The 25,710-nt window shown below is 47.5% G+C and overlaps 1 protein-coding gene across 3 annotated transcripts in view; it reads left to right on the top strand.

Moving 5' to 3' along the window:
• Positions 1 to 25,710, top strand: part of GSK3B (glycogen synthase kinase 3 beta) — a 119,905-nt gene that overhangs the window by 41,842 nt on the left and 52,353 nt on the right. For all 3 annotated transcript variants that reach the window (XM_048502642.1, XM_048502640.1, XM_048502641.1), the window contains exons 2-3: positions 6,817 to 7,010; positions 25,440 to 25,523. In XM_048502642.1, the coding sequence (XP_048358599.1) occupies positions 6,817 to 7,010; positions 25,440 to 25,523 (278 nt within the window). The remainder of the gene's footprint in view (positions 1 to 6,816; positions 7,011 to 25,439; positions 25,524 to 25,710) is intronic.

Below are 25,710 nucleotides of genomic sequence, written 5' to 3'. Positions count from 1 at the left end.
TCTCCACAGGAAACAGGAAAGAGAAGAATTCTAGTTCCTACCCCTCTAGCAAGCAGTAGAAATTCCAGTTCCTCTCTATCAAGCAGTAGACATTCCAGTTCCTGCCTCTCTAGCAAGCAGTGGAAATCTTGATGCCTAATAAAGGTTTCTGATCTTTTCTTTTAAAAAAAGCAGCGGAAATCAATTAAAGGTGTCCTCATTTGCTCAGAGAAGAAGTACCTTTCACAGGTAGGTAACAAATGGTCATTCTCCTGCTTTGTCACTTCTTCCCATTGCCCCTTGCCATGTGGACAAGATGAAGTCCCCTGTTAAGGACTTACTGCTGCAGGCCTTGTGTCTCCCCGGTGAGAAGCTGTAAGATGTCATAGCTGCTTTCTGTTTGTCCAGAGCACAGGTGTCAAACTCGCGGCCCTCCAGATGTTATGGACTACTGGCAGGGGATGATGAGAACTGTGCTACATAACATCTGGAGGGCCGCGAGTTTGACACCTGTGGTCCAGAGAATTTATAATCTTCACATAGAAATCTGTCATTCCAGCACAGTTCCTTTCTCCACACTTCTCTTGGATTATTTTGGTATTTATAAATTTGTTAACTTGTTGAATATGGGGTACAGTTCTTTTGTGGCACGATGAGGGCATTTTTCTTTGGGGGATAACTCTCTCCCAAATTGGACAGGGTGGAACATGTTGGAGACTGTAAAGAGAGGGAGGGGCTTTTTACCAATTGTGCTCCTGTTTCAATTAACAAGGAATGTTTTGAGGGTCAACAGGATTTTACTTTGCCATTTCTTTGGCAAACAGCACTCCTAAATGTCAGTCCTGGTAGAAGTACATGGACATGGTTTCAGTCCTCTTGCCATTGGCAAGAGCTCGAAGAGATGGCTCGTGATACATGCATCACTATGCATTCCAAAGACAAGATCGTTCAAATTATGCCAGAGGAGAGTCATACACAAATGTCCCTAGTAGGTTTTTTATTGGTTCCAACAGAGCAATTGCTGGCTTGGTTGGGAGAGTCAGCCAGCAGTCAAGTATTGTTGAATACCACAGGAAAGAGGAACTTTGAGAATGGACACAAGATGGCTGCCAGTCAAGAATTCCTGAATACCACAGGAAAGAGGAACTTTGAGACTGGACACAAGATGGCTGCCATTGGAGGGCTGGGGCCAATAACAAAATGCCAGGGTGTTCCAAGCCAAGCATTTTCTTGCAAGAAGGCAGCTGTTCCTTACTGGGTGCACCTTGCAGAATTCTCCATAGGTTCTTCTAAGGACTCCATGAACTGCAGGAAAGCCATGACCGACTCTTTGCTTTGCACCAAGGCACTCACAAGTTGCCACACTGGGGATCACTGCAGTAGAAATCCCACTTGTGATCAATCTATTGCGAACAAGGCACTGGAGCTTCAGAACAAATCTCAGAACATGAGCTTCAGAACAAATTTCCCATCACAGTTTGTCCAGTCTGTTCTCAGTGGTGCAAGTGGTGGTTTTGAATGTCTCAAGTTGTCTGCCATCACAGGATCAAGTGGTAATGAGCTCTTGTCATGTAAAACTTGTAGGAGGCAGCGCTTCAGGTGACCAACATTTTGCTAAGCAAAATCACTGCTTTATCGTCACTGCCTTCATTAGGAAGGTCGTTCATCTTGCAAACAAACTTCTCTGCTGACTTGCAGGTTTCGTGATAAAGATCAGCTTTTCTTATATTTTTTAAGACCGAGATGTGAGCAGAAGTGCATCCCAGGCTGTTTTTCTGCTTTGCACAGCAATTTGGGAGACTGTATCACCGCCTGCAAAGGGGACTGTATAAAGTGACATATTATGTAGAACTGGGCAACTTGTCTTAGGTACTCTCGAAGACTTTCACGACTGGAATCGACTGTCTGTTGTGGGTTTTCCCGGCTGTGTGGCTGTGGTCTTGTAGTTTTTGCTCCTAATGTTTTGCCCGCATCCATGGCTGGCATTGTCAGAGACATGTCACAGAGAGAAACACATCTAACCGTGACATGCCTCTGGAGATGCTCACCATAGATGTGGGTGAAATTTTAGGAGTGAAAACGACTGGACCACAGCCAACAGAGCCTGGAAAACCCACAACAGTTGGATGGTCTTGGGCTTCACTGATGTGTCTGATTTCATCCCTAACTTTTTTTTTGAGAATAAGAATCCAAATGTCTGGTAGAGTAAAAAAATGTTTTTCCTTCTCTCAAGAATGGGGAAGAATGTGAGCGGCTTTGGTAAGTGACTGCTTCCACGGTCATAGGTGCAACGCTCCTGTTTGGATGCAGGACACATTTATCTTTTTCAGATGGTCCAACCTGTGCAGAGAGCTAGTGTGGTGTAATGGTTAATAACAGTGGACTCTAATCTGGAGAACAGGGTTTGATCCCCCACTCCCACACATGGAGCCTCCTGTGTGATGTTGGGCTAGTCCAGGGGCCTGCAGCCTGCGGCTCTCCAGATGTCCATGGACTACAATTCCCATCAACCCCTGCCAGCGTGGCCAATTGGACTAGTCACTGTTCCCTCCAAACTCTCTCAGCCCACCTATCTCACAAGGTGTCTGTTGCGGGGAGGGGAAAAGAAGACATTTGTAAGCAGCTTTGAGGCTCCTTGTGGTTGAGAAGAGTGGGATATAAATCCAAACTCTTCTTTCTCCGCTCTTCTTTGTTTAAGGGGGCTGGCGAATGTATTGTATTGCGATCTCTTCTTGAAATACTGAGAAATCACATTGAAGCTTCAGCTTATATATATATATATATATGTTTTACAACTGTCTGTCTCAAGCTCAGCGGGGTCAGGGAAACTACCAAGGGAGTCCAGGGTCACTCTGCAGAATGTCTCTTGCCTTGACAACCCTATAGGGTCACCTAAGTCCGCTTTGAGGTGACAGCAAAAACAAATATTGCAAAGGGACACTGTGCTTCCCTGATGATAATAAAAAGAAATGCAAGAAGCAGAACACAAAGGCTTGAGTAGTTGAAGGTAAAGATTGAATCTGTCCCAAATGCACTTCCTGTTTTTGACCTTTGGGTTTTTGACCTTTTGACTTACATAGGAGTCATGTGGCTCTTTTGATTGATGGGAATAGCGAATGTGGCCACCAAGAGAATAGCGAATGTGGCCACCATGAGCCACCAAGTGAGGATCACAGACCTGTGGGGAGAGAAGGCACCTCTGGGGAATGTACCAATACCAAATATTTCTGTGGCTGTGTCACGTGGTCTTGATGTTGACAGTGCAGATTGAGGTGCAAAGCAGACTTAATCTTGTTGTCAGTCAGCCAGAGCCAAGCATGTAACAATTTATTCCACCTTGTTCTTAGGTTGTCAACACTTAGAAATTTAACTCCCCATTCATCTCCCTCCCCCGGTGGTACTAATAGTTTGGACTTGAACATGAATGATTTTAATCTTCGAGAAGATGAGAAAAGTAACTTCAGTATGCTACTGGAGAGCAGCAGTGGCGTAGTGGCTAAGAGCAGGTGCACTCTGATCTGGAGGAACCGGGTTTGATTCCCAGCTCTGCCGCTTGAGTTGTAGAGGCTTATCTGGGGAATTCAGATTAGCCTGCGCACTCCCACACGCCAGCTGGGTGACCTTGGGCTAGTCACAGCTTTTCGGAGCTCTCTCAGCCCCACCCACCTCCCAGGGTGTTTGTTGTGAGGGGGGAAGGGCAAGGAGATTGTAAGACCCTTTGAGTCTCCTACAGGAGAGAAAGGGGGGATATAAATCCAAACTACTCTTCCTCTTCCTCTTCCTCCTCCCCTTCCTCTTCCTCCTCCTCTTCCTCCTCTTCCTCCTCTTCCTCCTCCTCCTCCTCCTCTTCCTCTTCTTCTTCTTCTTCTTCTTCTTCTTCTTCTTCTTCTTCTTCTTCTTCTTCTTCTTCTTCTTCTTCTTCTTCTTCTTCTTCTTCTTCTTCTTCTTCTTCTTCTTCTTCTTCTTCTTCTTCTTCTTCTTCTTCTTCTTCGTTCCTAGGCAGCGATAGCATAAATGTATCAAAACGTGCGCAGGCAGAAACAGTTTTCCCGGCTGAAACCCCGGGTTTCGTGCATCTAGGTAGTAAAATACTTCTTTTAGTAGTCATAGGAAGATACATTTTGTTGAAGGCTTTTGTGACTGGAATCAACTCGTTGTTGTGGATATTCCAAACCATGGCCATGGTCTGATAATTTTTGCTCCTACGATTTCGCCCGTATCTGTGGCTGGCATCTTCAGTGGCATGTCATGGTAAGATGTGTTTCTCTCTGTAGCACAGTGCGGAGTGATTGTCTGTTGGGTATTTGTTTTGTCCACCTCACTGGTGTGTGTGTGTGTGGGGTGGTGGTGGTGGTGAGTGAGACCATTTGCGAGTGTCCGGGCAGAGTTCATTTGCAGTTGTATTCAAATATCTCTGTTTTTTGCCTTTGGTGTTTTTTAATACTGGTAGCCAGGTTTTGTTGATTTTTCAGACACTTTTTCTTTTTCTCGAAACTGTCCTGGTGTTTGTGGATTTCATTGGCTTGCCTGAGTAGTCTGATGTAGCAGCTGTCAGAGTTGTCAAGAATTTGTGTTTTCAATAAGATCATTTGTCCCGCTTGATTTAAACCATGTGCATCTAATGCTGATTTCCCAGGTTGGATTAGTTAGCAATGCCTGCCATGTTCCTTCATTCTTGTCAGAATGCTGCATTTTGTAGTCCTTGTGTGTACTTGTCCACAACTACATGGTATGCAATAGACTTCTGTGGAGGCGGGGGGGAGGTCTCTTTTACTTTGCTGATTGGTCTGAAGACTGTTTGAAGGTTATGTTTTCCCATTCGATCAGTGATACCCTTGATATATGGTAGAAATACTTTCGTGATGGCGGCGGGGGGACGACGACTGGTTTTCTTTTCAGTCTTGCATTTTCTTCTGGTTTTATAGCTTTTCTGATTCCATTGCTGAGTAGCCGTTTGCCTGCAGAACCCAGTCTAAAAAGATACTCTTAAACTAAATGAAAATTAACTGAATAATGGAAGCTGTTAGGGTTACATGTATAGCTCTTCTTAACAAGAGTCTTATTGATCGGCAGAAAAGCGGGTTCTAAATATTTTCAGTAGACAAACATACAACTAGGTAGAACTATATTTTCTCTTTTGACAAGGCAAGGGATATTTCTTTTAAAAAGCCGTTCCCCGTGCTATATTTTTCTGTGTTAACAGTAATTTAAACAAATTGAGGTTCGCAAGGAATTTCAAGAGGGTGAAATTTCAGTTAAATGTGGCTCCCTATAGTACTGAGCTCTGAGGACAGCTGTATGGCATCCTTTTCATCTTGACTCCAGTCTTAGTAGTCAATCATGAGGTTCAGAGCAGGAAAATACTCATATTTGCTGATTCCTAGTGATATGAGTCAGACTTAAGAGTTCTCCCAATGTGAAATAGTTTGGGGGTTTTGTACCTTACACTGTGAGATCTGTTCTTTTTCCTTCTAACTGAAACTCAGCCTCTCAACACTTCCTGGAAATGCAGTCCTCATCAGGCCACTGGAGGAGAGGGCTGTCTGTTGTAACGCATGGAATAATATCTTTCTGCCTAGCTTGGCGGTCCTCCCAAATACATCCTCTTTGCTGTCCTGCAGTTTGCTGCTAGAAGGAAATCAATCTCACATAAATGTCTCCCTTCCCCCAGCAGCACAATAGTGGAACGACTGATTAGCTGTGGGGTTCACTTTCCTCTGAACCAAAGTCATCTCGTACAGGGGTGTCACTCATTTGTCCTAAGGGCCGGATATAACATAAATGTGGCTTGTTGGGGTGGGGGTGGCACTGAGGTGTAGCTAGGGAAAATGGAGCCAGGTGCAAAATCTGAGTTTTGCTGGGGGGCCCCCTTGCTCATTTGTGTTTTTTGTATTTTGTAGTGTTTTTTCAGTTTTTGGCCTGCAGGGTGCGCAGTTTTTAGGCTAGCAGCATAACAATTTCAGTGTGTCTTTAGGAGACGATCCTGATGATACCACCAAGGTTTGGTGAAGCTTGGTACAGGGGATCCAAAGTTATGTATTCTCAAAGGTGTAGCCTCCATCTCCTATTAGCTCCCATTGGAAACAATGAGGAATGGGGGCACCCCCTTTGGGAGTCCTTAACTTTGGACCCCCTGAACCAAACATCACCTAGCTTGGGTGGTATCATCAGGAGAGTCCACTGAAAACTCCCTGAAATTGTGGTGTTGCTAGCCTAAAAACTGCGCCCCTGCAGGCCAAAAACTGGAAAACACTAAAAAATACAAAGAACAAACCTGAAATTTTTGTTGCCCCCCCCCCCCCCCCAGACGGGAGCCCGGTGCGACCCGCACCCCCCGGTCCCCTTGTATCTACGCCTCTGGGGTGGCAGCTGGCCCCAGAACGGCCCTGGGGAGGATGTGCCTGCAGGGGTGGGGCTGAGAGGACTTATCAGGCTGATTGGGAGCGAGGGGGGTTGTCTCAGCCAGCTTGTTGGCCTGATAAGCCCCCTCAAGGGGCCAAATGTGGCCCCTGCGCCCCATGTTTGACTCCTGTGATCTAACATTATACTGTGAATGCCCTGACATTTGAGTTTTTGTAAATAGGAAGTGTTCCTATAACCTTGAACTCAATGGATGTGCAGGGGTATTCTGCCTTTCCTTCTAAGAGTTCGGGGGAAATTGGGTTAAGGAACGTGCAGCTGAGGACAGACATCCTTGACACTAATTGAGACCTGTTGCTGAAGATCATAACCTCAGAGGAGCTCCCTCTGAGATGAAATGGCAGCAACTTGCTCTTCAACTTGCTCTCCTCCTAATTCATTGGTATTAATTCTCTTTCTTTGTTTTTGATGTTGCAGGAGATAAAGATGGCAGTAAAGTGACCACCGTGGTAGCAACTCCTGGACAAGGTCCAGACAGGCCTCAAGAAGTTAGTTACACAGACACCAAGGTGATTGGGAACGGATCTTTTGGTGTTGTATATCAAGCCAAACTCTGTGATTCGGGAGAGCTGGTTGCCATTAAGAAAGTTCTGCAGGACAAGAGATTTAAGGTGAGAGACCTTGTTACATTCACTGAAAGTTGATGTACTCTCCCATCGTTTGTTTGTTCATCGGCTTCTGTCCTCTTAACATTAGTTGCTGATTTATTTTTCACTAGACAGTGCCATCTGCGTGGATATTCTATTGTGTTTTGTAGAAAACATGTAGGAAGAAAGTCCTGATTTGAATACAAAATGCATGATGGTGAGTCATGGAACGGGGGGGAAAAAAAAGAAGGTGTTACTTCTTTATTATCATGTCTGTCAGGAACAAATTACCTTCATTCCGCTTTCCAAGAAATCACAAATAATCCAGAGAGACAGAATTTGCATAAGGGCCTTACAGACAGGCAATTGATTTAAAAATCGTTTATTTTGAATTGCCAACAGAAGAATGATTCAAATGAAGTTTCTCCTTTTTATGTTGAGTAACTCCTATGCATAGTACTTACTTGGTATAACAGTGAAAGCATGTTAAACATCTAAGCACTGCCTTTATACTATGCAATGCTGCATGCTCTTTGTGTATGTCATTTCTTAGTTGCTTAACAGTCCAGGGCTGGGTGGGCGAGGGTGGCTTTTTAAAAGCAAAAATCTCCCATAGTGAGGAATAGAGATTTGCCATGAGAATCATGGCATATCTCCGTCAATGTCTCTGCTGGCGTAAGGGGGCCAGCTGACTAAGATCAGCCCCACACCCTGGCCCGCCCTGGAATGCCCCCGGTCACGCCAGCGCAGCATTTTGCACCAGCAGGCTTGGGCAACGGAGGCAGCTTCTGGATTGGGTGTTATGGAGTCTCATGGTGCCCAGCCGCCCAGGTAGGTTGCCCCTCCCCCAGCGCATTTGCGCCAGCTCCAGAACAGTCCATTGGATACTCACCGTGAAGGGCCCTTCTCCTGGTAGGTTAGGAGAACATCTTCCTGGGTGATTTCCCATCCCAGTCTCAGGGAGGCAGGAAAGGAGCATCAGTGGCGTAGGAGGCTAAGAGCTCGTGCATCTAATCTGGAGGAACCGGGTTTGATTCCCAGCTCTGCCGCCTGAGCTGTGGAGGCTTATCTGGGGAATTCAGATTAGCCTGTACACTCCCACACACGCCAGCTGGGTGACCTTGGGCTAGTCACAGCTCTTCTGAGCTCTCTCAGCCCCATCTACCTCACAGGGTGTTTGTTGTGAGGGGGAAAGGGCAAGGAGATTGTAAGCCCCTTTGAGTTTCCTGCAGGAGAGAAAGGGGGGATATAAATCCAAACTCTTCTTCTTCTTCTTTTATGTCACTTCCTGTCTTGGACTTCAGCAACCATGTTCTCCCCAGCGCTCATGAGTTAGTGGGGCCATTTTACTACAGTGGGCTTAGAGTCAAACAAAGTTCGAAAACATCAACAAAAGAAACTCTCCCACAAAATGCCTGTGGGGGAGATAACCAGGCCCTAAGGGTTACTTAAATATAGGAGGTGTACGATTCTTACCCAGTTAAAGGGAGAGACTGGGTATTACCAGTTGGCCCAGTTGGCTGTGGTCAAGATGGGTTTTTTTTTAATGCCATCAAGTCACATCTGACAAGATCAGACTAGCCTGAGTTATCCAGGTCAGGGCCAAGATCCATTCAGGCCCATGTACGTGAACTGCACAGTGGGTAATTATAAGCACAAAACAGTTGGCATGCAGAGGGTCCCAGGTTCAATTCCTGACAACTCCAGCTAAAAAGACCAGATTGGTGCTGTGAAAGACCTCCACCATATACCTGAAGAGCTGCTGCCTACTATAGTACACAGCACTGACCTAGATGGACCAACAAGTCTGATTCAGAATAAAGCAGTTTCATATGTTCCTTTCTACTGGAGGCGGGGGATATCTTGATAGGGTGTCTTCTTCACCACAATTCGTAAAGGAGGCAGAGGAACTAATTAACGGCAATGCTTGCCTTCTTCCTGTGGGAGAGTCACGCGTCCTTCTAGCCTCAGTATTCCTTCTTTTCCCTCCCAGCCTGGCAAGGAGTGCATGTGTTTGTGCTTAGCTCCTTAAGGATCTAGCACGTAGGAGTCTTGTGTTGAGTTTGTGTGTGTACTTGTTTCTTGGTGTTTTGTGTCACTCCCTCCCCCCGCTTAGTGTGTGAAACGTTTAGGGAAAAGAGGAGTGATTAGGTTAGACACATTCGCGCCTTCTAAAAGCCGCTTCAGGAAGCGAGAAGCTCACTACTTCGATCCCTCGCCGCGACACGCGGTTCCCGCCCAAGATGTCGCATCGCTCTTTCACACACCCCAGGGAGGGATTCGGCCGCTCCGCTGCGGAGGGGACCAGATTGAGCAGGGCAAAAACCATCGCCCTCACGGAGGCTCCAGCAGAGGACCTCCATAAGAAGAAGAAAGCAGCCGGCAAGGACGGGACCGCGCCCGTGAGCAAGCGGCCGCGCGGCCCTGCAACAGGTGGGAGCTTGGTGCCTTCCGAGGGCGCAGCCGTTAGCGGCGGCTCCGACACCGGTTCCTCCTACCCCATGCGGGATTCGGAGTCCCCGGTGCTCCCCCCCGGCCAAGAAGAACCTGAAGCCCCAGTCCAGGCAACGACCTCATCGACAAGGCAAGAGCCGGGCCCCCGGGGGGGAGGGGGCGGAGTCCACAGGCCCCAGTTCTCAGCCAGCAACCGCGGCAACGGCAGTCGCGGCCTGGCACAACGCGCCGCCAGAAGAGTTCGCGCGCTTTTTGGCTGAACAAATAGACAAGGCCCTGGAGGCCAGGGAGAGGCGCGCCGCCCCGGCACAGGCAGGCCGCAGTAAAACGGCAGCCACGACCAGCCAAAGAGAGGCGGGGGGAAGGCGCCAGTACAGGAATCCCATTGAGTTCCCGGAGGAGGAGGAGGAGAACTCCTCCGAGGACGAAGAAGGGACAGGGGAGGAAAGGTTCTCTGACGCAGAGGAAACGGCCATAGAGGCTACAGAGCAGTCCCCAAAATTCTTTAAATTAGAGGACCTCCAACTACTGATCACGAAGTCCATTTCAGCTTTGGACCTGCAAGATCAGGAGGGGGCAGAAGACCCCCCAGCAGACCCTGACTCTGACATTGTTCCAGCAAAGCCCATTAAGGGCTTCCCAAAAGGCAAACTAGACTACTTCCCTCCAGACCAAGAAGGGGCAAAGTTTTTTCCGATCCCGGAATACTTCGTGGGGCGCATTAGAAGAGAATGGCTTAAACCAGCAGCGCACAAAACGCTCCCACCTTCGTACAAAAAGACATACCTGGTCCCTCCCCAATTCCATACAATGTTACAGGCACCAGCCATAGACGAGCCGGTGGCAGCTCTCCACTCAGGGGACCTGGTCGTCAAGGAAGGAGAGGGAAATATTAGAGATTCGCTAGATAGAAGGTCGGAGGCAGCCCTCCGAAAGGCACATGAGTGGATGGCCGCAGCCATTAAGGCCCTCACTCCGGCCTCCACGGTCTCCAGAGCCAGCATGGCGTGGCTCAAGAGGATCCTGGAAAGGATCCCTGCTATGGACTCTGCCACCAGAGAGGGAGTGGAGCGAGTTCTCCTGGCTTCTGCCTTTATAGCGGATGCCACGCTGGATGCCATCGCTCTTATAGCCAGGGCCATGGCGTCCACCATGATCGCCAGGCGAAACGCGTGGCTCCGACCCTGGCAAGCGGATGCTTGGTCAAAAAACGTGGTGGCGGCCTACTCCTATTTTGGAGAGGCTTTATTTGGCAAACATCTAGACCGGGTACTAGTCGAAACCAAGGACAAAAAGAAGGCAATGCCCAAATCGGTGAGACAGGAGAAAAGCAACACCAACTCCAGAACCACGTTTCGCTCCAACAGAGTGCTCCCCAGATACTCCGGAGAGTCCTCAAAACCAAGCTGGCAGCAGCAGCAACGCCAACAGAGCTCCTTTCGGAACAAAAACTTCCAAAAACAACATAACAAACAGGGAAAACCATTCAAGCCAGACTTCAAAAAACAATGACTACCTAGACCCCACAATCGGGGGACGTCTATCCAGGTTCAAGTCAGCCTGGCAGGGCCCCCATATAGACAGGTGGGCCAGGGAGGTAGTTCAAGAAGGCTATGTGATAGAGTTTGCAAAGTTTCCAAAACCACAGTTCATACCATCTCCATTGGCGCCACGGCCGGCCAAGGCCCTCCTAACCCTCCAGGCAGTGGATCACCTTTTAAACATCCAGGCAATAGAGCCAGTGCCACTGCAGGAGAGGTTCTTAGGCACATATTCACACTTTTTTACAGTCCCCAAACGAAATGGGGACTGCAGAGCAGTGCTGAATCTAAGGACAGTCAACAAATCAATTCGATTGCCGAGGTTCCGTATGGAAACTCTCCGAACTATATCTGCGGCCCTGCAGCACAACGAATTCTTGACCTCCCTAGACCTACGGGAAGCGTACTTGCACATCCCGATCCACCAGGCCCATCGAAAGTTCCTGAGATTTGCGGTGGGCCGGCAACACTTCCAATACAAAGCGCTCCCATTTGGACTGGCCACGGCCCCCAGAACGTTCTCAAAGATACTTCTAGGCCCGATAATTCGTCTGAGAGAGGAGGGAATCCACATCCATCCCTACTTAGACGACCTGTTAATCAGGTCCAGCTCCAGACAACAAGGCGTAATCGATGTCACCAGAGTGCAGAACACACTACAAGCGCACGGGTTCATGGTCAACCTCGAAAAGAGCTCAATCGAACCAAAAAGAAGGATCGAGCACCTGGGAGCCATCCTGGACACGGCAAAGGACTCACTGTTCATTCCCGAAGAAAAGATCCAGAGAATCCAGCAAGTAACCTCAGCCTTGTTAACCGCCAGGCAACCGTTGCTGCTCAAGGCAGCCAGCCTCCTGGGACTTTTCATATCAGTGATGGACCTGAATCAGTGGGCCCGATTCCACGCCAGGCCACTGCAACACCTCCTGCGCAGATTTCAATGGGACATAATCCAAAAGCGGGACAAAAATATCGTCATCCCAAACTCAGTCCGCAACAGTCTCCGATGGTGGCTAATCAAGAGGAACCTACAGAAGGGCAAGCGCTACCTACACGGGGAGCGTCCCCAGGTCTTCACAGATGCCAGCCTGCAGGGATGGGGATCCACCCTCGGCCAACAATACGTACAGGGAAGATGGGAGGAAAAAGAGACAAAACTCGCCATCAACATACTGGAAACCAGAGCCATAGCTCTGGCCTTAAGACACTTCCAAAAGGATCTACAACGACAACACGTCATTATCAGGACCGACAACGTGACGGCCAAAATGTATGTCAACAACCAGGGGGGCTCAAGGTCCCCAAGGTTGCATCAAGAAGTGGAAAAGATCTTGTCCTGGGCAGAGAAAAACCTGCTGTCGCTGGAAGCGCAACACATCAAGGGAAAGCTAAACAACCAAGCAGACTGGTTGAGCAGACAGCAGATACAAGAAGGGGAATGGCAGCTGAACCCACGAGTATTCCGCCTGATCTGCAAAACCTTCGGAACTCCAGAAGTGGACCTCCTAGCCTCGCCGGAGAATGCCCAGACAGCCAGGTTCTTTTCGAGGTTCTTCCAGCCGACGGCGGAGGAAACAGATGCGATGACGGTGAAGTGGCCGCCGGGCCTGCTATACGCATTCCCACCATTCCCATTAATCCCACGCCTCCTGAGGAAGATCATCTTGGAGCAGGCAACAGTCATCCTGGTGGCACCAAGATGGCCACGGAGGCCATGGTTTTCCACCATCCAGGGGCTAGCCAGCGGACAGCCTCTGACACTACCAACAGCCCCAGACTTGCTAATACAAGGTCCGCTATTTCACCCCGATCTAACGTGGCTTTGCTTGACCGCGTGGCGTGTGAAAGGAAACGACTAGTGCAAAAAGGCTACTCCGAAAGGGTCACCAACACCATCATGGGCGCACGGAAGAAATCCACTATTAACATTTACAATGCCTCGTGGAGAACCTTCGCACGCTGGGCCGAAGTCAGAGATATAGACCCGGAGAAACCGGCAATCAAAGACATCCTAGAATTCCTACAGAAAGGATTTGATCTGGGCCTGCGAAGCGCTACGTTGAGACGGCAACTGGCAGCACTTTCCACGGTGTGCACGCCTATCAAGGGCAACACCATTGCCAAACACCCTGACGTGAGGCGGTTCCTTAGAGGAGTGACTCTCAAGCAACCTCCGGTAATCCACAGGTTCCCCACCTGGCGATTACATGCAGTCTTGGTCGCACTAACGAAGCCACCTTTCGAACCCATTCAATCGATACCGCTGCGCTGGGTGAGAATGAAAACTCTGTTCCTACTGGCCATCACATCAGCCAGACGCCAGACGTGATCCGGAACTGCAAGCTCTAATGGCCGCCCAACAGAAAATTCTGTATTTTCCACTCAGACAGGGTGACCCTTAGACTGGACCCGACGTTCAGCCCAAAAATTCATTCGACATTTCATTTAAAACAGGAAATATCAGTCCCGTCATTCCTGCCTAACCCAAACCATCCCAAGGAGAAGCTCTGGCACACCCTGGATGTGTGGCGGGCGCTCAAAGCCTTTCTGATCAGATCAGAGCCCCTTAGGAAAACGGAACCGCTGTTCATCAATGTAAGCCCTCCCAACGTGGGCTTACCTATGTCAAAAGCAGCCATCAGCACCACGCTCAAGGCTACGATTATTGAGGCATACAAAGCACAATCACTGCCCATTCCGTCAGGGGTGACAGCCCATTCCATTAGGAGCGCGGCCGCCAACGCGGCCTTCCGAAATTACGCGACAGTGGAGGAGATCTGCAAAGCCGCCACCTGGTCGTCAATCTCATCGTTTGTAAGACATTACGAACTGAACTCCATGGCCGCCTCCGAAGTAGCCTTCGGAAGAAGGGTATTGGAGAATATCATTGGGGACTGATGCTTCCCACCCTACTTTTGGGGACACTGCTCAGGGAGGCCCCAATCAAGATATCCCCCGCCTCCAGTAGAAGGGTCCATTGAATACTTACTGTGAAGGGCCTTTCTACTGGACGGCAGGGGGATATCTTGGCCCTCCCTGGGGGGCTATCAGTCCCCAATGTTAATGCTCTAGTTTAGGTCAGGTTACCGGGGAGCAACTGTTAGTTTATTGTTGATCTGTTCGATGTTCTTGTTTGTCTTCCTGTGGTCCCTGTCATGTGACTGCTTGGCCAAAAAATGGATACTGAGGCTAGAAGGAGTCGTGACCTCACAGGAAGAAGGCGTTACTTCGTTAATTAGTTCCTGCCTCCTTGCAATTGGTGAAGAAGACACCCTATCAAGATATCCCCCTGCCGTCCAGTAGAAAGGCCCTTCACAGTAAGTATTCAATGGACCCTTCTGATATTTATGACCTCTCTTGGTACTCTGTTGTCTAATATGTGGCAAAAAGTCTACCGTATATACTCGAGTGTAAGCCGACCGGAATATAAGCTGAGGCACCTAATTTTACCACAAAAAATTTGTTGACTTGAATAGAAGCCTAGGGTTGGAAATGCAGCCTAGAGTGGGAAATCCAGCATTCAACATATAGCAAATTACCAGCTCCTGGCGAGAAACCACACACTGTATATACTCGAGCATAAGCCGACCGAATATAAGCCGAGGCACCTAATTTTACCACTGGGAAAACTTATTGACTCGAGTATAAACCGAGGGGGGCTTTTTCAACATTAAAAATGTGCTGAAATAGTCAGCTTATATCTTCAGAGGTGTATCACAGAGGGAAGTCTTACACAATGCGTAACAGACTTCCCTCTGTGATACACCTCTGAAGATACCAGCCACAGATGCAGGCGAAACGTTACGAACAAGATCCACCAGACCATGGCCACGCAGCCTGGAAAACCCACCACAACCAGTTGAATCCGGCCGTGAAAGCCTTTGACAAGATATTAGGCACCTTGTTAAAGAAGTAGAAGGAAGTTAGAGCTCAAAACATGCTTGAAGGGCTGATCCGTGGCTCCCTCAAGGCCCATATTTTGGGATTGTAGACACTGTTGATGAGAATGGAGAGATTAAAATCTTAAGTATATTAAGAGTTGGAACAAAACATTATTTTTAGAGTTGACAAAAGATCTTTGGGAATGGTTATGGGCATATGTCTCGGCCACTTATTTCAGCTGAGTCGAGAGAAAATGTTGTAAAAATTGTGTACAGTTGTCCCTTTGACATCACAGGGGTTAGGGGTGTGGCACCCCCCCCCCCCAAAAAAATATCTGGAAAGAGCTGCAAAGATCACTGAGAGAGCAGTACGTTATGTCACATGAGAGATTGCTGCAAACATGCTTTGAACCATAGTTCTTTGACTACAAATTTAATTATAAGAGAAAAAATATGTAGCTGTTCATTTATTTTATTAAACAGCTAAGTCATTAAAATTCCCATTTACAGTGCTTTCTCATGCCAACCCGCGATTGGGAAAGCCTCTGTGTGGAAGGGACAACTGTATTACAGATCCCTTACGCTGTGCAGATTGTCTTGGGACTTGTCCAAGATTTACGTTGCAGGTGATATGCAGCTCATGCCAAATTAATACATGTTCTTAGGAGCTTTCTGAAATAGAATCCTCTTGGTACCCGATCTTTTCCCACTATTTGAGAATTAACAGGCTGTGCTTTACCAGTCGATCCTGCGACTGCTTTATTCTATTGCATTCAATATTGTGTTCCTACATCAGATGCAGTGCTTTTCAGGAATTTGCTAACTGCCACAAGACAATGTGTGTGGCGTCTCTCTGGAAATCCTTTGTGGCTCCCAATATTAATGAACGGATTAGGAGAGTGTGGGAAATCACTCTCATGTTTATAATGCCATATCTGACTAGAACACAGATGTCAAACTCGCGGCCCTCCAGATGTTATGCATGCTGGCAGGGGATCATGGGAACTGTAGTCCATAACATCTGGAGGGCCACGAGTTTGACACCTATGTCTTAACAGCAGGGGCGTACCTAGGCGAACTTGAGCCCTGGGCAAAACCTGAGTTTGATGCCCCCCCCCATGGGTGGCCACCCTCCCCCACCATGACCAAACAATGATTTTTTTCCACCAGGTCGTTTCAAAGTCACCATCACATTATAGAACATCCCCCAACTCACAAATCTGAACATAGTAATGGGCCATGCCACACAGCTGAAATGATATTTGGAAAACATTTTCAAAATGGTTTCAAAATGTTTTATTACTGCTATGAAAACATTTTATGGTGTTGTATCCAGTCCCCACAATTGGGGGAAACAGCATCACTTTCAATGTTATTTAAACTGGGGGGGCCCAGATTCTCCCTTTAAGGTGGATTTAAAAGGAGAATCTGGGCTCCCTAGTTTAAACAAGTGATGCTGGAATCCACCCCCAAACAGCATCATTTTAAATGGTGTTTAAACTGGGGACCTCAGATTCTCCCTTTAAATCCATGCCGAAGGGGGTAGATTTAATAACAACAACAACAACAACAACAACAACCTTTATTAGGCACTGAGAGAATAAAAGAAAGAAAGAAAACAAGCATTGGTGGGAAGGGAGTGAATTTAAAAAGAGAATCTGGGGAAATTTAGGGGGTGCCTGTTGTCAGGGGTGCAATTATTAAGATAGCAGCACCAAAATTTCAGAGTATCTTCGTGAGACCCTACTGATGATACCACTCAGATTTGGTGAAGTCTGGTTCAGGGGGTCCAAAGGTATGGACCCTCAAAGGTGTAGCCCCCATCTCCTATTAGCTCCCATTGGAAACAATGGGGGATGGGGGCACTCCCTTTGGGAGTCCATAACTTTGGACTCCCTAAACCAAACCTCACCAAACCTGGGTGATATCATCAGGAGAGTCTCCCCAAAAATCCCTGAAATTTTGGTGCTGCTAGCCTAAAATCTGCGTCCCCTGCAGGCCAAAAACGGAAAAACACTGAAAATACAAAATCCCTCACAAACCTGCAATTTTGTCGCCCACCACAAGGTGGCGCCCAGGGCAGCTGCCCACTTTGCCCAATGGGAGGTACGCCTCTGCTTAACAGCTCACTGGCAGTGGCCAGAGAGGGCAACCTTGCCTGGTACATCTTTCGATAATAAACAGGCCTGACATAAAACTATTACTAATAATCTGGCTTTAGCACATCCATATTTAATCAGCACTCAGTGCCTCCTGAAGACATCGAGCACATTCAGTTCTTATAAAGGCTGTTTTTTAGAACTCCTTTCTTTCTAAACCAAGACAAGTGATTTTTTTTTGGGGGGGGGAGTTGTGTGTGCATTCCTGGGGACTCTGCCTTGTTAAGAAACAAACATCCACCTTGTCTGTTGATGGACGTGTTTTCCAGCTTTGCTGATAGGAACTTGATCTAAAATACAAGGAAATTGGAGCCAAACATTCTGAAATAGTCTAGGGCAGGGGTCGGCAACCTTTACCACCCAAAGAGCCATTTGGACCCGTTTTCCATGGCTCCGAAGATCTACCGAGCCGGAGAGGCGGCTCCCACAGTGCCACCTCCGGTTCGGCCCCTCAACTTTCCTTCCAGCGCTGGGAGGCGGAGGTGCCGGGCAGGGAAACCCCCTCTGCCCGACGGAGCAGGCAGGCCTGCTCTGTGGGGCAGAGGGGGGATGGCAACTGCGGCCTGCCCGGTGCCTCTTGCGCTGCAGGAGGCAGCGGCGCCGGGCAGGGAAACTCTGTGGGGCAGAGGGGGGATGGCGGCTGTGGGGATGGCAGAGGGGGATGGCGGCTGCTCTGGAGAGACACGCCCACGCTACCCTCTGACCTCCAGGGGTCAGATGGCAGCATGGATGTGTCCCTCCAGCTCTCCAGAGCAGCGCTGGAAGGAGAGGTGACTGGAGGGGATGCGAAAAGCGGCACCGTCATGCACGGAGCTGCCTCCAGTTCGGCCCCTCCACTCACCTTTCCTTCCAGCGCTGCTCTGGAGGGCTGGAGGGACACGCCCACACTACCCTCCGACCTCCAGGCAACGCGGAGCCGCGATTTAAGGTTGAAAGAGCCGCAGGTTGCAGACCCCTGTTCTAGGGAAATGTGGTGGGAAATGTTCAGCTACATCTTTAAAAAAATACTCAGACTGTTGCTGGTAATGGGGTACAGTTGACAGCTTGGCCTTTCCTTTCTTTGTTAATTGGGTTTTAATTGGATTAAGTGTTTAGTATAGTGAAATGCCATTGGAGGAGGGTGTCAGAGAGAATTCACACGCAAAGGATCCTTTTTCTTTCATTTCTGATTTGGGAGGCAACAGGGTTGGTTCGTTGTGGAGGCAGAAATAGACACAAATGATTTTGATTGCAAGCCAGCGCGTTGGCATTCGTAGAACAAGAGTTGTAATGCTTGGGATCTGACTGAACCAGTTGTCAGGTAGCGCGCCTGACATTAAACGGGGATCTGTTCCTGCAGTGGTAATCTGCTCCCCTGAATCGCAGCTTCCTACCACCTTTGTAACCTGGGGTATGTAGATTTAGCCCAAGTGCCAGTGGGGATGATAGCCGTTCCTGTCAGCTGGAGAACAAACGATCACCTCATTCCTGTTTTGTAATGCTTTGCTTTGAAGTTTCTGGGGACGGAAGGGGGGCCCTTTGAGGCATTAAAAGGGGTGCTAGAGGGACCAGTGTTTAGAACTGGCTTCTTCTAGGGCAGTGGTGGCGAACCTTTGGCACTCCAGATGTTATGGACTACAATTCCCATCAGCCCCTGTTATCATGGCCAATTGGCATGCTGGTAGGGGCTGATGGGAATTGTAGTCCATAACATCTGGAGTGCCAAAGGTTCGCCACCACGGTTCTAGGGCCACGCCGCTGTCTGACAATAAAAGACTTCCGATTGTAATCGCTGAGTCCGGTATTGGTCCTGATCCAGGGCTTGACACCAGTTACCAAGCGAGCATCTCCGTTCAGTAGTAAAGTCAGCTGTAGCCTCTCTCCACAATTTCTCCTGTGCTTTTGACTGAACTGTAAAGTGAGATGCGTAACACACATACTGTACTCCACGGCTCATGTTTTATAAGCTTTCTAGGAAGCAAAATATAGGTTAACAATGCTTAAGATGGTTTTCAGACCCTCTCTACTCCAAACCTGCATATATTACCGTTCTGCTTTTCGAAGCGACTCAATAATACATCTGCCATGACTCAATAATGCATCTTGTCATGACCTCTATTAGGACATCCTTCATGAAAACGGTGACTCTGATGTAGGGAAATGCCTGAAATTTTCTGTAATGGGAGCAGATCCAAAATTTGTTCAGTTAGAGTCTGGTAGCACCTTAAATGCAAACAAGAGTTTCAGCATAGAAGCTTTCAAGAATCAAAACTCATTGTGTTTGATTATCAACAATTTATTCTCCAAATCTCTTGTTGGTCTCTAAGGTCCCGCCGGACTCAAATCTTGTTGTTCTACTGCAGACTCACATCTGCCCTCTGGAAAAATTTGTTGCGTTGGTCAACCCAGGTTTATCTCCAGCAGCCCTTTCACTGCTTTTTCATCAAACCCCCCACCCCCACCCCCGGCCAATCAGTTTCCTATTCCTAGTGTATTCAAGGAAATTCTTATTGTAATGTTTTTAATATGTTTCTTCTGATCTCATTTCATCTGCCTTATCCCCTCACATTGGTTTGGCCATAGTAATCTCCGGCCACCTTGTTTGGGGAAGACTTCCGCAGGTTAAATAAAGCACCATGTTTTGGAACCCATGACCTTGGTGAGTTCCGCAGGGCCTGCAAGACGGAGCTATTCCACCGGGCTTTTGGGGGGGCCGGCCGTGGTTCTGCCGCCCCCCACTGAAACTGAGGCTGCCGGTTTCCATCTTTTATTACGGTTGGGCCTGATTTATAGATTCCATTGCGGGCCCGGCCTATTCCCTCCCTTTCTTTTTAGCCTTAGATCGGGCGCCTGTTTTTAAACAACTTTTGTTTATAAAAACCTTGGTTGTCTCAATTTATAGCTCTTTGCTGTTTGAAATCACTGCATAGGTTTTAATGAGTTCAGTGTTTTATGTCGCTGATTTTATGCTGTTGATTGCTGTTCGGTAGAACAGCCGTATTGTGAGCCACCTCGAGCCCTTCGGGGATGAGGCGGCCTATAAGTTCAATAAATAAATAAATAAATAAATAAATAAAATGAAGGCTGTACTTAATTCACATAGAGCAGGGGTGACCAGAGCTGTGCCCGTGGGTGCCGTGGCACTTACCAATACCTTTACCGGTGCCCAACAAGTGGTTTTAGCAAGTGAGGGTGCAGATTTTTTTAAAAAATGTTGCTTTGGCATCAGCCGCCATTCAAGCGAAAGGATCTTCACTATGTAAATGAAGGTGAGCTGTGTCAGCCATTTTGTTCTGGCTCTGCCTCCTGTGGCAGCCATTTTATGACTGTGCTCACCACAGTGTGTCAGAATTCCATAATTGCCTCCAGGCTCAAAAAGGTTGGGGACCCCAGGGGTATACAGCATTGTGAACACTATCAACATTGGGAAGTATGCCTGTGCAGTCCTACAAGGAAGATTTGCTAACAACATTGGGAAGTGTGCCTACGCAGTCCTACAGCGTGCTAACATGGTGTAGTGGTTAAGAGCAAGTGGATTCTAATCTGGAGAACTGGGTTTGATTCCCCACTCTTCCACCTAAGTGATAGAGGCTTATCTGGTGAACCAGATGTGTTCCCGCACTCCTACATTCCTGCTGGGTGACCTTGAGCTTGTCACAGTTCTTCAGAAATCTCTCAGTTCCACCTACTTCACAAGGTGTCTGTGGTGGGGAGAGGAAGGGAAAGGAGCTTGTAGGCTACCGTAAGACTCCTTACAGGAGAGAAAGGTGGGATAAATCCAAACTCCTCCTCTTCTGTTTCTGCTTCTCCTCCTCCTTCTTCTCCTTCTCCTTCCTTCTTCTACAACAAGGGTCTGCAACCTGCGGCTCTCCAGATGTTCATGAACTACAATTCCCATCAGCCCCTGCCAACATGGCCAACTGGCCATGCTGACAGGGGCTGATGGGAATTGTAGTTCATGAACATCTGGAGAGCCGCAGGTTGCAGACCCCTGTTCTACAAGAAAGATTCACGCTGCCCAGCAGGAGGTCAAAAGTCCAGGTATCTCCAAAGTAGCATTCTCAGAAATGAGTCCTTGCACAGGGGTCAGCCAGACAGACAGTTATTAGTGGTCTCAGTAAGTGTATGAAATGATTCCGCTGAAAGGAATGGGTTAGTTTTGTTGGGCGCTGGAGAACTTGTTCAAAAGGCACCAGCTTCACAAGAACTGTGCGGAGCCTGAGAGGTGCTTTTTAATATCAGAGAAGTCACAGAGCAGGTTTTTAAGTGACTTCTGGGGGAAAGGTAACAGGAGCTGGAGAGCGTCTGATTCAGCACGACTCATCGCTAGGGGATGAAGGGTTAACCACCCAGGCAGTTTAGATGGCCACCTGATTATGAAAACTGTTTAAAGGGGACCAGAGGGCTCTAGAGGAAAGGGTCCCTGCCAAAGACCCTTGGGGAAGGAAGCAGCTGTAGATTTTGTTGGCGTGCAAATGCTAGAAGCCTTGGATCTGTGATGCAAGAACTGAAGTGCTTGTGTTCAGAGAACATAAGGGGTATTTCAGAAACCTGGCGGGACAAGGAAAATCCATGAGATATGACTATCCTGGGGCCCTGACCTGGATCCCGCTAAGAGGGTCAGCCCTGGTTTTTACTTGGATGAGAGACCACCAAGGATGATCAGGGTCACTATGCAGGGTAAGGCAATGGCAAATCACCTCTGTTAGTTTGTTGCCTTGAAAACCCAATGGGGTCACCATAAGTCAACTGTGTGTGTGTGTGTGTTTCTTTATCTCCAAGAAAGTTCAGAGTCCCATACACTAAAATGCTTAAGAGGGCAGGACTTCCCAACCAAACTGCTATGGGTGGAAATACCAAGACCCAAAGGTAATTTGTGATTCTTTAATTTTATGAAATATTATGGAATATTTAATATTATGAAAGCGGATTAAAGCTCTTCAGGTGACCTTTACATGAGAAAGAAATAAGCCAGATCACCCAAGGAGAGAGTTGAGCAACAATACGTGACTTCAGCTAACTTCACTGCCTGAGTAATTGTGTGTTCAGATCATGATATCCAACAGTGTGATATACTCCAAACCGGAAGCAGAGGGGCTCCCGAACTACTGTTTCGCCATCTTTACTTGGCACCTGGGTCCCAAGTTTCTTGCAGCCATTTTAGCTTCATGCTCAGTGGTACATAAAATCATCTATGTTCTTTCTTATGACAACCTGCCTGTTACGTGTATGTGTGTTTTGCTGTCAAGTCACAATTGACTTATGGAGACCCTGGTTTGCAAGGGAAGAAATGTTTAGAGGTGGTTTGCCATTGCCTGCCTGTGATTAGCGACCCCTGGTATTCCTTGGAAGTCTGCCATCCGAATGCTTGCCATGGTTGAGGCTGAAAGTGAGTCACTGACCTAAGGTCACCCAGCAGGTTTCCAGAGCAGGGTGGAGATTCAGACCTGGATTTCCCAGATCCCAGACTGGCGGGTAAGAAAATAAAACATGGCAGTATATGTTATGTTTTTGTCCCTGGAAACGTTAACGTCGCTCTTAGTTTTATTGTGTTTTTATTGCTGTTTGGGTAGCTTTTGTTATATTGTCGATGGCCTTTGGCCTTATACAGAACATTTTACCTACTTACGCCAAACCATTGGGGGCCATCTTCAAGGTACTGGTTTTGACCTTTAAGGCCATTAGCGGCATTGGGCCTACATATCTGAAGAACTGCATCTCCCTATACTACCCTGTTAGGTCCCTCCGCTTGTCGGAGGATCGCCTACTGGAGATCCCTGGCCCACAGAAGATCCAGCTGGCCTCTACAAGGGCCAGGGCCTTTACAGTCCTGGCCCCCACCTGGTGGAACAGGCTCCCTAAAGAGATCCGGGCCCTGCAGGACCTTCAGAGCTTCCACAGGGCCTGTAAAATGGCCCTGTTCCACCAGGCTTTTGGCCAGCCGGGTTAGCTAGTGGACCCTCGTACCACCTAGGCCTCCTGTGGGTGTGGAGGGGGATGGAAGGGTATAAGTTGCCTCGGGTGTTTGTATAAGTTGTTATACTGAGAATTTTAAACTGGTTTTACTGATTTTATTGGAATTATTGGAATTGATGTGCTCCGCCCTGAGCCCTTTGGGGGAGGGTGGTATGAAAGTGTAATATCTCTCTCTCTCTCTCTCTCTCTCTCTCTATCATTTCTCTAACTATCTATCTATCTATCTATCTATCTATCTATCTATCTATCTATCTATCTATCTATCTATCTATCTATCTATCTATCTATCTATCTATCTATCTATCTATCTATCATCTCTCTCTCTCTCCATCTTCAATGAAATACCACTGACTCACTTGGACTCCATCAACAGAACTCAAAACCACCGCCACACACATGAAATTTGGCACACCCACCCTTATGTACTCCAGGTGCTCACTAAGAAAGGGATTCCCAAAATATTCAATTTCCACCTCAATTTATTACCTATTTACTGTTTTAACTGCTCATCTCTAGCCATCTGAGTGAACATTATAACGGCAAACCAACCGCTCAGTCCACAGACATGCTGCATGAACATTCTAAGGGTGACAGTTAAACACACCAGCTTCATGTCCTTCACTAACTGCACTCTACCACCGCTCTCCACAACGCATGTGAACCTATTTGAAAACCCCATCAGTCCACAGACAGACTGTGAGGAAATATGCTGCATTTCACTCCAAAGTTCATAAACAGGCTGCAAAAGTATGCTGAATGTCACCCCTAATTTAACAGACAGGCTGTGAAAAGTACTCCTCCACCCACCCTCATCGTTAACAATCGCTACAGCCAAATACTATCAAAACAGATTACAAAACCACACTATCACCTTGGACTACTAAACATTTGTCGGGTTTGCATAATGGACATCAGATTGATTACTGCGGAGACAAGTTTATTGCTCGGCCTCTGATCGCTCTGTGCTTGGTGTCGTGCTCTGAAGTGGCGGGATGAGTCCCCAGGAATGTGCTGCAGTGGCAGTACAGTCCAGCTCCCTGCCCTTCAACCCTACCCTAAACCTCTTCACAGCCTTCTCACTGATCAGCATCCAATGGCAGAACACTTCCTTTCTGCATCCCGAAAATACAACGGCTGCTTCCAAATGATGTCTTTTGGAGCCCACCAGGTGAAAGAGAGCAATAACACATTGCATTAGAAAAAGACAACTACAGGAAGCTGCTGCAAAATATGCAAAAACAAACCCATCAGTCCACAGACAGGCTGTGAGGAAGTATGCTGCATGTCATCCCAAAGTTCACAAACAGGGTGTAAAAAAGTATGCTGAATGTCACCCCAAAATTCATAGAGAGCCTGTGATGAAGTATGCATAGCGAAGCACGGGTGCCCTGCTAGTGTGTGTATGTGTGTGTATAAATATGCAGTATTCTGTGAAATACTCTTGCTATCCTATATCTGCAAGATGGTTTTCTATTTCATGACTGATTTTTGTGTTTTAATTTAAAACGAAGATGTTGGTTGAAAATTATAACAATGAGAGGAAGAGTCCAGTGCCTCGGCTTCATTGGCATGTTGCTGACCTGACCTGATGTGCTTAACTCACTGACTGGAGGGAGTGGGCAGACTATTTAAGAATCCCACTGTATGCAGAGCAGACAAACTCCTTTATGTGTATGTTCAGAAATCATGGGAATTTGGGGCTTGCTTGGAGCATTGCAAACCAGATCGCCTCAATTGTGCTCTGCATGTGAGGCAGGAGGAAGGGGGTAAGCATAACAAAGAAATTGTGTTAATGTGTGTCGCAAATAGCCAGGTTCATTGTGTTATCTGATCTGGCCATTGACAGACCTTTATATGTTGACAGACCCTTCTCGTGCATGTTCTTTCAGCAGATACAGCGTGGTGTAGTGGTTAAGAGGAGTGGTTAAGAGCGGCAGACTCTAATCTGGAGAACTGGGTTTGATTCCCCACTCCTAGATGAGTGGCGGATTCCTGTCTTGTGAACTGGATTTGTTTCCCTGTTCCCCCATATGAAGCCTGCTGGGTGACCCTGGAGTAGTCACAATTCTCTCCAAACTTTCTCAGCCTCACAAAGCGTCTGTTGTGGGGAGAGGAAGGGGAGGAGTTTGTAAGTTGCTTTGAGATTCCTTATGGTTGAGAAAAGCAAGGTATAAATCCAAACAGTTCTTCTTCATTACCAAACGGTAATCCAATTTAAACCATTCTTCTGATCTGCCTTGATTTTGAAATCAATCCATGTATGTCCTTAGACTCCTTCACTGCAGACAAAGCAAATCTTGCCTCGTTATATACTTTTATTATTTCAGTGAATGTTAAAGCAAAAAGTTTCTGCAGTAATTGCTTATAGGTGTTTGAAAAGGAATAATTTCTGTTTGTTTCTGCTCTTAAGTTTAGAAGGGTTTGTTCTTTGAATAACTAGCGAAACTTTATTCTCTCTTTCAGAATCGAGAGCTTCAAATCATGAGAAAGCTTGATCACTGTAACATTGTCAGATTGCGTTATTTCTTTTACTCCAGTGGAGAGAAGGTAAGTTCAGATCTAGAAGGGACTCATGCAGGGAAAGTTACAATATATGATCAGAAGAACTGTTGTACCCTCAAACAGCAATCCTCAGCCCAGGGGTCTGCAACCTGCAATTCTCCAGATGTTCATGGATTACAATTCCCATCAGCCCCTGCCAGCATGGCCAATTGGCCATGCTGGCAGGGGCTGA

The sequence above is a fragment of the Sphaerodactylus townsendi genome, linkage group LG07 (assembly GCF_021028975.2).
Source record: "Sphaerodactylus townsendi isolate TG3544 linkage group LG07, MPM_Stown_v2.3, whole genome shotgun sequence".
Taxonomy (NCBI): Eukaryota; Metazoa; Chordata; class Lepidosauria; order Squamata; family Sphaerodactylidae; genus Sphaerodactylus; species Sphaerodactylus townsendi.
Note: the sequence above shows the minus strand (reverse complement) of the source record. Positions and strands in the feature narration are given on the sequence as shown.